General features: G+C 49.4%; 1 protein-coding gene across 11 annotated transcripts in view; it reads right to left on the minus strand.

Moving 5' to 3' along the window:
• Positions 1 to 3920: 3920 nt before the first annotated feature.
• The window catches only part of LOC137383779 (trichohyalin-like), a 251631-nt gene continuing 240551 nt past the window's right edge, over positions 3921 to 15000 (minus strand). For all 11 annotated transcript variants that reach the window (XM_068056969.1, XM_068056972.1, XM_068056968.1 and 8 more), the window contains 4 exons: positions 11322 to 11436; positions 5129 to 5230; positions 4425 to 4501; positions 3921 to 4297 (listed from right to left, as the gene is read on the minus strand). In XM_068056969.1, the coding sequence (XP_067913070.1) occupies positions 4210 to 4297; positions 4425 to 4501; positions 5129 to 5230; positions 11322 to 11436 (382 nt within the window). In that variant the 3' untranslated portion in view covers positions 3921 to 4209. The remainder of the gene's footprint in view (positions 4298 to 4424; positions 4502 to 5128; positions 5231 to 11321; positions 11437 to 15000) is intronic.

Here is a 15000-nt window from a genome sequence, read left to right on the forward strand (position 1 = left end):
TCTACCCAATGTCCCATCCACCAAGTCCAAGTGAGCAGCATGCATTTCAGAGCTTAGAATCCTCAGGGACCGAGAGGTTGTGTCAGTGACTCACTCCCAGGTTTTTGCACAGTACTGCAGTGGACACCATACAATCATTAGGAGGGAGAAGTGAACCAGCTTCTCAGACTGTCATGGTATCATGTTGTTAGTCTTACAGTAAGGGCAGTCACTGCCATTCCCCACATCTAGAGTAGCTCAGATGGAATAACTTGAAAAGCTGTGGCTGAATTGGAGTTGGAGCTACAGACTCCCACATATGGGACACAAAAGCTTCTGAACTGTTTAAGGAGGGTCCAAGAGACTGAAGTGGGGAGGGGGTGTTTGTCTGCACAGGGCGATAAACCAGGGTTGAATGGTGTCACCAGGACTGGATCAGATACATCCAAAAATATGAGGGAAGTGGAGTGGCGCAGTGGTTAGCACCACCACCTCACAGCTCCAGCAACCCAGGTTCAATTCTGGGTACTGCCTATGTGGAGTTTGAAAGTTCTCCCTGTGTGGGTTTTGCTGGGTGCTCTGGTTTCCTCCCACAGCCAAAGACTTGCAGGTTGATAGGTAAATTGGCCATTGTAAATTGCCCCCTAGTTTAGGTAGGGGAATTGAGGGAAGGTGGGGATGTGGTAGGAATATGGGATTAATGTAGGATTAGCATAAATGGGTGGTTGATGGGCAGCACAGACTCAGTGGGCCAAAGGGCCTGTTTCAGTGCTGTATCTCTAAATAAAAAAAAGAATAAGAAGTGCAGAGGCACAATCTTCCAATCTTCCTTGGATACAGGTGTGGTGCCAGAGGATTGGAGAATTGCAAATGTTTACACCCATATTCAAAAAAGGGTGTAAAGATAAGCCCAGCAACTACAGGCCAGTCAGTTTAACTTTTAGAAACGATAATCCGGGACAAAATTAACAGACACTGGAACAAATGTGGATTAATTAAGGAAAGACAAGATGGATTTGTTAAGGGCAAACCATGTTTAACTAACAAGTGAATTTTTTGATGTGGGAACAGAGAGGGTTGATGAAGGTAATGCGGTTGATGTGGTGTACATGGACTTCCAAAAGGCATTTGATAAAGTGGCACAAATAGGTTTATCAGCAAAGTTAAAGCCCGTGGAATAAAATGGGCAGGAACAGTATGGATACAAAGCTGGCTGAGTGACAGGAAACAACCAAACGGTTGTTTTTCAGACTGTAGGAAGGTATACAGTGGGGTCAGTGTTAGGACCACTGCTTTTCTTGATCTATATTAATGACCTTGACTTGGGTGTACAGGGCATAATTTCAAAATTTGCAGATGGCACAAAGCTTGGAAGTATAGTGAACTTTCAAGAAGATAGTGATAAACTTCAAGAGGGTATAGACAGGTTGGTGGAATGGGCAGACACATGGCAGATGACATTTAATGGAGAGAAGTGTGAAGTGATACTTTTTGGTAGGATCAACAAGAAGAGGCAATATAAAATAAATGATACAATTGTAGAAAGACTACAGGTGCAGAGGAACCAAGGGGCATAGGTACACAAATTGTTGAAGGTGGCAGGGCAGTTTTAGAAAGTGGTTAATAAGACATACAGTATCCTGAGCTTTATAAATAGGGACATAGAGTACAAAAGCAAGGAAGTTATGGTGAACCTTTATATAAAAAAAATGGTTCTGCCTCAGCTGGAATACTGTGTCTCCAATTCTGGGCACCACACTTTAGGAAGGATGTGAAGACATTAGAGAGGGTGCAGAAAAGATTTACGAGAATGGTTCCAGGGATGAGGGACTTCAGTTACATGAATAGATTGAAGTAGCTGAGGTTGTTCTCCTTGGAGAAGAGAAAGTTGGGAAGGGCTTTGATAGAGGTGTTCAAAGTCAAGAGGTGTCTGGACCGAGTAAATGGGGAGAAACCGTTTCCTTAGACAGAAGGGCTGAGAACCAGAGGACACCGATTTAAGGTGAATGACAAATGAACTGAAGGCGACATGAGGAAACACTTTTTACGCAGCCGGTGGCTAGGATCTGGAATGCAGTGCCTGAGAGTGTGGTGGAGGCAGACACAATCCTGGCTTTCAAAATGGAAATGGATAAATATCTGAATAGAAAAAATTTGCAAGACACGGGAAAAAGAATGGGTGAGCGGACTAGCTGAATTGCTGTTGCAGAGAGCCGACACGGACACGATGGGCTGAATGGCAACCTATTGTGCTGTAAATATTCTATGGTTCTACATGATATAGTGCCTTTCATACACGCCGGACGTTCCGAAGCCCTTTACAGCCAATGAAGTACTTATTGAAGTGTAGTTACTGTTATAATGTACTGGACACAGCAGCCAATAGGATCTTTTACATCTACCTGAGAGAGCAGATAGAGCCTCAGTTTAATATCTCATCAGAAAGACATCACATCCGACTGTTCAGCACTCCCTCAAGATTGCACTGGAGTGACAGCCTGAATTGTTGTGTTCAAGTCTTGGAATGGGACGTGAATGCACAACTTTCTGACTCAAAGGCAAAAGCACCACTAACTGAGCCATAGTTGATACACAATGGCAGGAGTGTAGGTGGGCTGTGGGAGGAGATTAAATGGGTGGGTGCAAGACTTGAATTTATACAGCACATTTCATGACCTCAGGACACCCCAAAGTGCTGTACATCCAGTGAAGTACTTTTGAAGTAGAGTGACTGTTGTAGGGAAATCTGCACCAATTTGGGCACAGCAAGCGCCCACAAACATCAATGAGGCAATGACCAGAAGATCTGTGTTAGTGGTGTTAGTTGAGGGATAAATATTGGCCAGAACACTGGGCGGAACTCCCCTGCTCTTTTTCAAATGCTGCCATGGGATTTTTTACATCAACTGAGAGGGCAGACGGGTTAAGAGGATGTTCCAAGATTGGAATATTTTGGTTGCAGTACCGTTAGAAAAAGACAATGAGGGAACAGAAAGTTGCCTGTGCCTCACAATCTTTCCCCAGCCTGTGCACCATCAATTCCTGGTTACACAAAAAAATCAACCAACTTGGAGTAAAATACAATGATGTCACACACCTTCAATAGGGTTAGATTTCTTTTTAAAACCATTCTGATGTTGAGGCTTTTCTTTCAAGTGGTTGTAATTATTAGACTCCCTCTTTAAGAGTCGCAGTGAAGGGCTGCCAATACTACCCCTTAAAAAGTCTCCAAATAATGGTATTTTATTTGATGTACCACCCTAGCCATGCACCAACCCCAAGCATGTACCAACCCATCCATGTACCACCCCAACCATGTACCAACCCCAAGCATGTACCAACCCAACCATGTACCAACCCCAAGCATGTACCACCCCAATCATGTACCAACCTCAAGCATGTACCAACCCATCCATGTACCACCCCAACCATGTACCAGCCCCGAGCATGTACCAACATTAACCATGTACCAACCTTAACCATGTACCAACCTCAACCCATGTATCACCCAACCTATGTACAACCTAAACATGGATCAACCCCAACCATGTACCTCCCAACCATGTACCAGCCCAACCCATGTGTCATCCACCAGTCCAACCCATGTACCAACCTCAACCATGTACTGACCCACACATTTACCAATGCACCCATGAACCTCGTCAACCATGTACCACACCACCCATGAACCACCTCACCCATCTACCAAACCACTCATGTACCACCCCAACCATGTACCAATCCACCCATGTACCACTCTGCCCATGTACCATCCCGCCCATGTACCAAGCCCACCCATGTACCAAGCCCACCCATGTAGCACCCCATGCATGTACCTCCCAACTCTTTTACCAAGCCACCCATGTAGCAAGCCACTCATGCACCACTTCACCCATGTAACTCCTCACCCATGTATTGCACCATGTAAAAGTTACAGACAATCTGAATACATACAGTGTGTTTCCTTACACTGTGTTTATTGTCACTGTACTCTTTGTATAACTGCATTGTGAATAACACTCCATTATGCTTGTTTGCACAATCTCTAACACTAGGTCTGAATAAGTTACAACATAGCTGTAGCAGGATATCCCAGTGTGACGGGACAGTATGATGGGATAGTACGATGCGACAGTATGACAGGACAGTATGCAACGGGACAGTATGATGGAACAGCACAAGGCACTAGTGCGACAAGACGGTATTCAGTGACAGGACAGTGTGACTGGGCTACATGCAGCATTTTCCCTTCTTTGCCGGCTGTTTCACTATCTCCACCACTGTCTTTTTAATCTTCTCCTCCTGCTGTTTCAGCAATCTGTAAAGAGACATAGAGAGATAGTAGTGAACAGAGTTATCAACCCCTCTGACAGCACTCTCAGAGTACCTACAACACACGGTAAAATGAAGTAAATGGACAACACTTCCCACAATGCCTCACTCACTTTGCCAGATGCACTATGGGAGGGCTGATGTTGTGACCAGTACAGGCGCTGCATTCATAGAACAAGATGCTGTACTCCTGGAGAGAGAGAGAGAGGGAGGGGAAAGAGGGTCAGAGAGAGGATGAGGATTGGTCACAGTTTACAGTCACTGCATCTAACATATAGTCACTAGGAAAAGATCACTACTTCACAACCTGTTATTGAGGTTGCTCAGAGGCCCCTCCTCCAACCTTAGCCATCAATGATGTCTCAATATCAGGTCACTCAAGGTCAATGAATCCAATATAATGAGAGAGGCAACTTCAAGTCCCATCAGTGATTGGCCGGATGAACACTCTCAATGTGGTGATCATTGAGTCATGCAGACCAAAAGGGCTCAGTTCTACCCCTTAGTCTTTGCTGACTTCAGCTGGGAGAAGATTGGCCTCCTGAGCAAGACAAAATCAACTGACAAGGCCCTTTCTCCTGAAGGTCATCTAGTGACCTCTGCTGGCAATTTTATGGGTTGATGTTGGGTGAGAAGTCAGCTCTGATGCCCCCAAACGAGATTAGACTGCAGCACTCGTTGCTTCAGTTCGTTTTTGGAGAATGTATCACAGCGATGGGTCAGCACCTTCAATGGGGCAACATTAGTGGAGGAAACATTCCCTCTGTGTTGGGTGGCAGTAGAGGCTGCACTAGAGCTGTCATCAACAGACACCAACCTGGGCAAGTCGCTCCCCCTCAACCGTAAGGACTTGACGGTGAACAGCATCATCCATCTTGTTACCCAGAAGAAGAATGGCAACATCATCGGCTGCAAACTCCTGAAGAGAGAGAAAATGATGCAGAAAGAGATGGACAGAGGGAGATGGAGGGAGGGTGAGAAAGGAAGAGAGACGGAGGGAGGGAGAGCAAGACAGAGGGAGAGGGAAGGACAGAAAGAGAGAGATGGATTGAGAAAGAGATGGAGGGGGAGAGATGGGAAGGGAAAGATGGTGGGAGACAGAGAGAGAAGAGACAGAGGAAGATAAAGTGGAATCAGAGGATGAGAGATTGAGCGGTGGAGGGAGATAGAGAGAAGGAGAGATTGAGGGAGAGCAAAAGGAAGGATGGAGGGAGATACAAAGGAAAGAAACAGAGGGAATGAGAGGGAGATGGAGGCAGAGAGAAAGGCGAGACGGAGGGACAGAGAGGAGAAATGAAGGGAGAAATAGAAATTCAGAAAGAGAGAGAGAGAGATGGAGAGAGACAGTAAGAAACAAATGGAGAAAGAGAGATAGAAGGAAAAGAGACAGAGGGAGAGAAAATGAAGGCAGAGAGAGAGAAAGAGAGACAGAAGGAGACAGTGTTCAAGGGAGGTAGATCGAGGGTGAATGGGAGGGAGAGAGAGAGAAATACAGAGAGAGGGAGAGGCAGAAATGGAAGGAGGGGAGAGAAAGACAGAGAAAATGGGGATAAGGAGAAAAACAGAGGAGAAAAGGGAGAGAGCATGACAGAGGGAGAGAAAATAAAAGGAGGGAGGGAGAGAGACAGAGGGCCAGAAAAAGAGAGAGAGATAGAGAGAGAAAGATTTGCCTTGTTAGGTATAATAAAATAACAAATGACAATTAAAGATTAAACAGCTATTTGGCTATAGTTTATTTTGTAAAACTTTCACATTCACTGCACTCAAGGGACTGAACTTAGTACAGTTGTTTGGAGCAGGAATGGAGGCGCGAGGGTCAGAAACGTCTGCCCAGAAATCCGATGTCATGACATTGGTTCCAGATTTAGTCAGTAGTGGGAAAGCACCAAAGCACCCCAACGCAGCAGGACTGCAATTTAAATTGCTAAGCACTTAGTTTTAATTCATTAGTATCTAATTCATCGCGATTCAATGGGGCTGGGTCTCGGAATTCAGTGGACAATGGGCAGCCCTCGAGTGCCTTTGGATTCCTGGCCATTGACAGCCGGTGGCACCGAGCCGAAGCCTCATTGCTGCAATGGGTAGGCAGACATGGCCAGCACTGCATAGGGGAATAGGCCATTGTTGGCCTATAGTGCTGTGCACTCTGCAAAGGGGGGACTTAGTCTCGGGTGGTCTGCAAGGGGGGCGGGTGGTGGGCTGAGCAGGGTATAGTGTGGGAATACCGGCTGAGCAGGGTCTAGGGTGGGAATACCGGCTGAGCAGGGTCTGGGGGGGTGGGAATACCGGCTGAGCAGGGTCTCAGGGGATGGGAATATCGGCTGAGCAGGGTCTCGGTGGGTGGGAATACCGGCTGAGCAGGGTCACGGTGGGTGGGAATACCGGCTGAGCAGGGTCACGGGGGGTGGGAATATCGGCTGAGCAGGGTCTCGGGGGGTGGGAATATCGGCTGAGCAGGGTCTCGGTGGGTGGGAATACCGGCTGAGCAGGGTCTCGGTGGGTGGGAATACCGGCTGAGCAGGGTCACGGTGGGTGGGAATACCGGCTGAGCAGGGTCACGGGGGGTGGGAATATCGGCTGAGCAGGGTCTCGGGGGGTGGGAATATCGGCTGAGCAGGGTATCGGTGGGTGGGAATACCGGCTGAGCAGGGTATCGGTGGGTGGGAGTACCGGCTGAGCAGGGTCTCGAGGGGTGGGAATACCGGCTGAGCAGGGTCTCGGGGGGTGGGAATACCGGCTGAGCAGGGTCTCGGGGGGTGGGAATACCGGCTGAGCAGGGTCTCGGGGGGTCTGTAAGATGGGTGCTTGGTTTTGAATGGCTGTATCAGGTGTCCATACTGCTGGATGAGAGCCATCAGGGAGTCTCCCGGGCAAAGTAGCAAAGGCACAGCTGCCAAGGCAGAGTCGTCTCTGCATTGACAGTGCTCTGGAGGCCCAATGATCACCTGGTATGGGTCTCATACACGCTTTGTTTTGGCATGATGCAGTACCTCCAACTGAGGGAGGGCAGGAGGCAGCTGCGCCTGCCCATGAAGGCCCACGGTGAGAGTGACAGCAGTCGGCCATGCCAAGAAGAGCAGATCTGCACCAGACAGCGTACCGGACTCGAATCAGCTACCTCAAGGCCATCACTGGTGCAATGTGTGATAGGTTGGACACATGTGGCCATCAAGGCTCCTACGGACCAGTCAGCCACCTTCATCAACAGGAAGGGCTTCCATACAATCAATGTTCAACTTGTCTGTGACCACCGGAAGCATTTCCTGCAGGTGTGTGCCGCTTCCCGGGGAGCAGCCATGAGCCTACTTACTTTGACAGTCCCACTTGCCACAGCTTTTCACTCCCCCACTCGCCATCAGGGATGGATTCTCGGGGACAAGGGCAACCCATTGAAGACATGGCTCCTGACGCCTGTGAGGAAACCTCACAATGCAGTGGAAGAGAGGTACAACACTTGTCATGGATCCACCTGAGTGACCATCGAGCAGGCCACTGAGCTACTGAAGATGAGATTCCATTGCCATCATCGATCGGGTGGAGCCCTGCAGTGTGCCCCAGCGAGGGTTTCGCGTATCGTGGTGGTCTGCTGTGCTCTGTACAATCTAGCACTGCAGATGGCCGAGGCCTTGCATGACGAGGACATGATTGAACAATCCACCTCCACTGAGGAGGATGCGGAGGAGGGAGAGGAGCAGGCAGCACTGGATGTTGAAGCTCTTGCACTGGAGGCCAGGCAGATTGAGCCACGGGCCAAGGAGGAAGAGACAATGTCATATTTACCCGCTTCCAGCCACCATTGTGGCCAATCAGAGTGAAAACAATAAAGACTTAACTCAATACATACAGTCTGTCATCTCCTTCCTATTGGTGTTCTGTGCCTAGCACCCAGCTGAACCACGGGACAGCCTATTCAAATGAGGCAGTGCCTACATTGGCATCCACTCAGGGGGAAAGGTGAAGTCAGCAGCTCACAATTAATGCATGATAGAATAATCACATTTACACAATGGAGGTGATTGCAAGAATAAAAAAAACTTTATATGATGCAGTAGATGTCAAATTTCAGACCCCTGTGAAGCCCCAAGTATCTCTAGGTGGTTTTCTTTATACATTTACTTGTGTTTCTATGAGGCGTGACCCCAGCACTAGCAGCTGGGCTGGAGGCAGGCTGCTGATCCGGCTGTTCCCTGGCCTGTGATGACTTCGGTGGCCGTCCTCTGGCTGCCGGAAGCCTGGAGGGCCCCGGCTGCCTGAGAGTTTCCTGCACAGGTGCAGGACTCTCCTCAGGCATTGCAGCTACTGGAGCTAGGCTCACTGGCAGAGGGGCTGAGGATCTGCTGTCCATGCTGAGGGGAGCCCCCAGATGTGGAGGTCAGCCTCTCCTCCTCCCTTTCAAGGCTCACTTGAATCTCCCTGTTGACCAGAGAAGGACAAGGAGCTGAAGATTCCAGGAGCCTTGCACTGTTCTCACCTTGCCACTGCTGTGTCGAGCTCATGGCCAAGGTGATGGTGTGCAGGTCTGCATGCATTTGTGGGATCTGGCTCTCCATGAGGGTCACCAACCTCTGATGGAAGAAGCCATGGGCCCACATGCCTGGGACATGGCAGCACTCATGACATGGATAGACTCTTCCATCATCCGTTCATGTCCACGCATGGCCTCTGGCATCTCCACCAGATGTTGCCTTACCTCTCTCTGCAGCTCCAGCTGTTGCCACCAGAGGCTTGTCATCAGCTTGGGATTCAGCATGGGCCTGACTGCCCACAATCCTCTGATTGTCAGCTGCTCGGCCGCGTGTGTGGTGCTCTCACCAGCTTGTGACCCTGATTCTACAGCCAAGTGGAAACCCATTGAGTTGAAAGTGTCTGCACTGGTGGAAGGTGCAGGAGTGTCATGGGAAAGTGCTTCCTCTGACTGCGGTTCCTCCTCAGAGGTTGACAGCTGCCTCCCTTCTGCTGAAGTGTTCTGCAGATGCCAGCCTGTGTAGACCTCGTCATGCCAAATATACGTGATGTGGGTCTCCAGAAGTGAACTATATGTCTATGGAAGACAACCCTCACTTGCTTGTGCAGAGACTCCAGTCTCTCCATCTGATATGGAGCAGCCACCCTGGGTCATCCGTGCTAATTCTAGTGCCTCTTCCTCTGCTGTGGGGAGAGGTCGAAGATCTGGGATGCCTCTGCCGGTCCGGGATGTCTCCCTCCTGTTATGGGTCCTCTTGTCCTGCAAGTGGAAAGCGGGAGATAGTCATTCGTCACAGAGAGATCAACATGACAGTTCTGCTAGTGTCAGCCCCTCCTTCCCTATTGCTCCTGGCTGCTCTCAGGGGTGTTATTGGGGGTGAGCTGTGGAAGAAGGTGGCCTGTGACTGAGCTGCAGTAATGCATCTGTCAGGATGAGGTGATGCCTAACACCCTTTGCCTGCACAGTTGTGGTGCCTCCTTCCCATGTGCTGCTTCCTCCTATGTAGCCACTTGTAATCATGAAAAAGGAGAGAGTTATGGAGCAGTCACCTTGGCAGAACAAAGGATGTCATGGACCCTCTTGCGGCACTGCACCCATGTCCTATAGGTGACCCCACGGCTACTGACCTCCTCAGCGATCTCCATCCAGGCTTGCTTGGTCAGGTGGGTGGACCTCATCTTGCCATCACTGGGGAAGAGGACCTCTCGTCTTTCTCTTGCAGCCTGGAGGAGAGTCTCGCTAAACAACGGGGCCATCCTGCGTCTTGTCTCTGCTATCTTGCAGGGTTCGTCTCCGAGGGGTGGGGGGTCCAGAGTCACTACAACACTGGTCTTAGTAGTGAACAGCAAACAGTAAATCAGTCCAAGGCAGCAGTGCAAGCTGGACAGGCACGGCTTTAAATATGGCGTCAACACCTGCTCTGGAGACATCCAACACTGTATTCGGCATCTCACCTCCTGCCCCCGCTGCCTGACTGGCCAGAACCCATTATGTAAAGTGCCCACCAGCTGCATGATCACGGTGAGTGGGAAGCCCATGTGACTAGTGGGAATGATGCACATTTCCAGGTCCACCGCTGGGACCTGCGATGCGCTCACTAATTCCGCCCAATTATTGGAAGAACGTGCTTTTGATTTACATTCTCAGTACACCACAGCCAATGAAGTGGTTTTGAAGTTCAGGTAAATGCAGCAGCCAACTTATAAGTGATCAGATATTATCATCTCTGATGACATTGGTTGAAGGATAAATATTGGCCAAGATACCAGGAAGAACTCCCCTGCTCTTCTTCTAATAGAGTCATGGGATATTTTATGTGCACCTAAAGGAGCAGACAGGGTCTCAGTTTACTGTATCACCCAAAGGATGGCACCTCTGACAGTGCAGCACTCCCTCAATACTGCACTCGAGCGTCAGCCTGGATTATGGACTCAAGCCTCTGGGGTGAGACCTAACTAAATTACTTCACCACATAGGCCCGGGTATTAAAAGAGAAACATCAGGAAGTAGGTCAAGTCAAGAGGAATTTGTAACTTGTATCATAGATGTCAATGAATGTGCGATGGCACCCAGCACTGTCTCTCCACCGCCTGTCACGATCCCTCTACTGCCTGTATGCTGTCAGGCATCCAGTCTTTGATGAGCCACAACTTTCTGCAACTCAACATTGGGAAGACCAAAGATATTGTCTTCTGCCCCTTGCCACAGGTTCTGGGTCCTTGCTACTAACACCATCTTGCTCGCCAGCTACTTCCTCAAGCTGAACCAGACTGGCGCAGGATCAAGAGGGGTGCCAGTGGGCCATGGCTGGCATTAACAGAGGCAGACCCTGAGTGTGTGCTCAAGAGATCTTGGCACACTTGAAATCTCTCATAACAAAAGTCAGATCAATGTTCTGACTGACATCAGTGAACAGTGGAAGGCACATCTGCTCCATCACATCTTCAGGACCCTCACATACAAATCAAAGTCTTTCCCTGGGCTCTGAGAGTTCTGATCCAAAGCACGCTTAGTACTAAAGCCACTGAAATGGAGTGCTCCTTACCTTGACACAGGACAGCCAGTAACGCACCTCACTGAAAGAACTTGAGGCTGTAATGTCATACATCACGATCACCCCATCAGCCTTCCTGAAGAACTGTTTGGTCACACTGCGGAACCTACGAAGAGATAGTGAAGGACCATCAGAAATAGAAGCAAGAGCCATACAGCAAAGAAACAGGCCCTTCGGCCATCGTGTCTGTGCCGGCCATCAAGCACCTATCTATTCTAATCCCATTTTCCAGCACTTGGCCCATAGCCTTGTATGCGATGGCATTTCAAGTGCTCATCTAAATACTTCTTAAATGTTCAGGCAATGCGTTCCACATTCCAACCACCCTCTGGGTGAAAAGATTTTTCCTCAAATCCCCTCTAAACCTCCTTCACCTTACCTTAAATCTATGCCCCGTGGTTATTGACACCTCCGCTGTTGACACTTCTCAGGATTAAATTCCATTTGCCACTGCTCCGCCCATCTTACCAGCCCATTTATATCGTCCTGTAGTCTAAGGCTTTCCTCCTCACTATTTACAACACCACCAATTTTCGTGTCATCTGCGAACTTACTGATCATACCTCCCAGAGAGACTGAAAAGGCTAGGGTTGTTTTCCTTAGAGCAGAGGAGGCTGAGGGGGAACATGATTGAGGTATACAAAATTATGAGGGGCATTGATAGATTAGATAGGAAGAAACTTTTTCCCTCAGCAGAAAGTCTACATCAGACCAGTGGGAGTCATTCAAAGAGAAAATAGTGAGAGTTCAGAGCCAACATGTACCCATTAAGGTGAAGGGTAGGACCAACAAGTCCAGGGAACCCTGGATGTCAAGGGATAAAGAGGATTGGATCAGTAAAAAAAAAGGAGGCTTATGGCATACTCAGAGCGCTGAAAACAGCGAAGGCACTAGAGGAGTATAGAAAGTGTAGGGGGGTACTTAAAAATGTAATTAGGAGAGCGAAGAGGGGGCATGAGAAATCACTGGTGGGCAAGATAAAGGAAAATCCTAAGGCATATTATAAGTATATTAAGGGCAAGAGGATAAGCAGGGAAAGAGTAGGGCCCATTAAAGACCAAAGTGGCAATCTGTGTGTGGAGCCAGAGGACATCGGTGAGGTTTTAAATGATTACTTTTCATCTGTGTTCAGTATGGAGAAGGACGATGTAGGTGTAGAGATCAGGGAGGGGGATTGTGATATACTTGAACATATTAGCCTTGAAAGGGAGGAAGTATCAGCTGTTTCAACAGGCTGAAAAGTGGATAAATCCCCAGGCCCAGATGGGATGTGTTGCAGGCTGTTATGTGAGGCAAGGGAGGAGATTGCAGGGGCTCTGACACAAATTCCTGATCCCTGCAGTACACCACTGGTCACAGGCTTCCACTCGCAGAAACAGTCCTCGACCATCACCCTCTGCCTCCTGCCACTAAGCCAATTTTGGATCCAATTTGCCAAATTGCCCTGGATCCCATGGGCTCTTACCTTCTGAACCAATCTCCCACGCAGGACCTTATCAAAAGCCTTATTGAAGTCCATGGAGACTACATCAACTGCTTTACCCTCATCTACACATCTAGTCATGTCCTCGAAAAATTCAATCAAGTTAGTTAGACACGATCTCACCCTGACAAAGCCATCCTGACTATCCCTGATTAATCCCTGCCTCTCTAAGTCGAGATTAATCCTGTCCCTCAGAATTTTTTCCAATAGTTTCTCAAACACTGATGTCAGACTCACTGGCCTGTAATTACCTGGTCTATCCTTGCTATCCTTCTTGAATAATGGTACCACATTCGCTGTCCTCCAGTCCTCTGGTACCTCTCCTGTGGCCAGAGAGGATTTGAAAATTTGCATCTGATGAAGACTGATGTATCTGATGGATCTGATGTAGATTTTCCTACAAGTAGCTGTACCCAATCCACTTTAGCCAGATCCTGTTTTATCATCTTAAAATCGGCCTTCCCCTAATTCAGTACCTTTATTTCCAGTCCATCTTAGTCCTTTTCCATAACTACCTTAAATCTTACAGAGTTATGGTCACTATCGCCAAAATGTTTCCCCACTGACACTTCTACTACTTGTCCGGCTTCATTCCCTAGGATTTGGTTCAGTACCGCCCCTTCTCTTGGAGGACTTTTTTTTATTCATAATCTGGAGTCAGACAGGGCTGCCCTCTGTCCCCGGTCTTGTTTGTTTGCTGTATTGAACCCTTTGCTGAGTCTATTAGGAAGGATGCGAGCATAAGAGGGGTGACAATCCCAGGCAGCGGAGGCACTCAGATTAAAACCACCCTGTACATGGATGACGTCGCCGTTTTCTGCTCGGATCCGCTGTCCGTGCGCAGACTGATGAGCATCTGCGACCAGTTCGAACTGGCCTCGGGAGCCAAAGTTAACCACGGCAAGAGCGAGGCCATGTTCTTTGGCAACTGGGCTGACCGATCCTTTGTCCCCTTCACCGTCAGGTCAGATTACCTGAAGGTGCTGGGGATATGGTTCGGAAGGGCCGGGGCGTGCACCAAAACATGGGAGGAGCGAGTAGCCAAGGTACGACAAAAGTTGGGCATGTGGGGGCAGCGATCGCTCTCCATTGTGGGTAAGAACCTGGTCATCAGGTGCGAGGCGCTCACGTTGTTGCTCTACGTGGCGCAGGTCTGGCCCATACCCCACTCCTGCGCCGTGGCAGTCACCCGAGCCATTTTCCGCTTCGTCTGGGGATGTAAAATGGACCGGGTCCGGAGGGACACGATGTTCAAATCTCTGGACAAGGGCGGGAAAAATGTACCCAACGTGGCCCTCATCCTGATGACCACCTTCGTGTGCGGCTGCATCAAGCTGTGTGCAGATCCCCAGTACGCAAACTCCAAGTGTCACTACGTGCTGAGGTTCTATCTGTCCCCGGTGTTGCGAAGGATGGGCCTGGTCACATTGCCGCGGAACGCTCCGTGCAGTTGGGCGGTGCCGTACCACCTATCCTTCGTGGAGCAGTTTCTGCGGGAAAACACCTTTGACCACTGGTCCATCAGGCAGTGGTCTGCACGGAATGTCCTCAAGGCCCTACGGGAAAAGGAAACGGTGGATCCTGTCGGATGGTTCCCCGAGCAGACCGTCAAAGTCATTTGGCGGAATGCCTCATCACCAGAACTTTCAAACAAGCACCAAGACGTAGCTTGGCTGGTGGTGAGAAGGGCCCTCCCCGTCAGATCCTTCATGCACACCCGAAGTCTCGCCCCCTCCGCACAGTGCCCCCGCGTTGGCTGTGGTGGGGAAGAGACGGCCGCCCACCTCCTCCTGGAATGTGCCTTTGCAAAGCAGGTGTGGAAAGAGATGCAGTGGTTTTTGTCAAGGTTCATCCCAAGCAGCTCTGTAACACAGGAGTCTGTGCTCTACGGGCTGTTCCCAGGGACGCACACCGAGACAAACATCAACTGCTGCTGGAGGACTATCAATTCGGTGAAAGACGCCCTTTGGTCTGCCCGAAACTTGCTGGTCTTCCAGCGCAAAGAGTTGTCCACCGCCGAATGTTGCAGACTGGCACATTCCAAGGTCCAGGACTACGTGCTGAGGGACGCACTAAAGCTTGGGGCAGCCGCAGCAAAGGCTCAATGGGGAAAGACCACAGTGTAAGGTTCCCCCACCAAGGTGAACTGAGGGGCTGGATCCATGGGAAACCCCTCGAACTGTATCG

This window comes from Heterodontus francisci, chromosome 25 (assembly GCF_036365525.1).
Source record: "Heterodontus francisci isolate sHetFra1 chromosome 25, sHetFra1.hap1, whole genome shotgun sequence".
Taxonomy (NCBI): Eukaryota; Metazoa; Chordata; class Chondrichthyes; order Heterodontiformes; family Heterodontidae; genus Heterodontus; species Heterodontus francisci.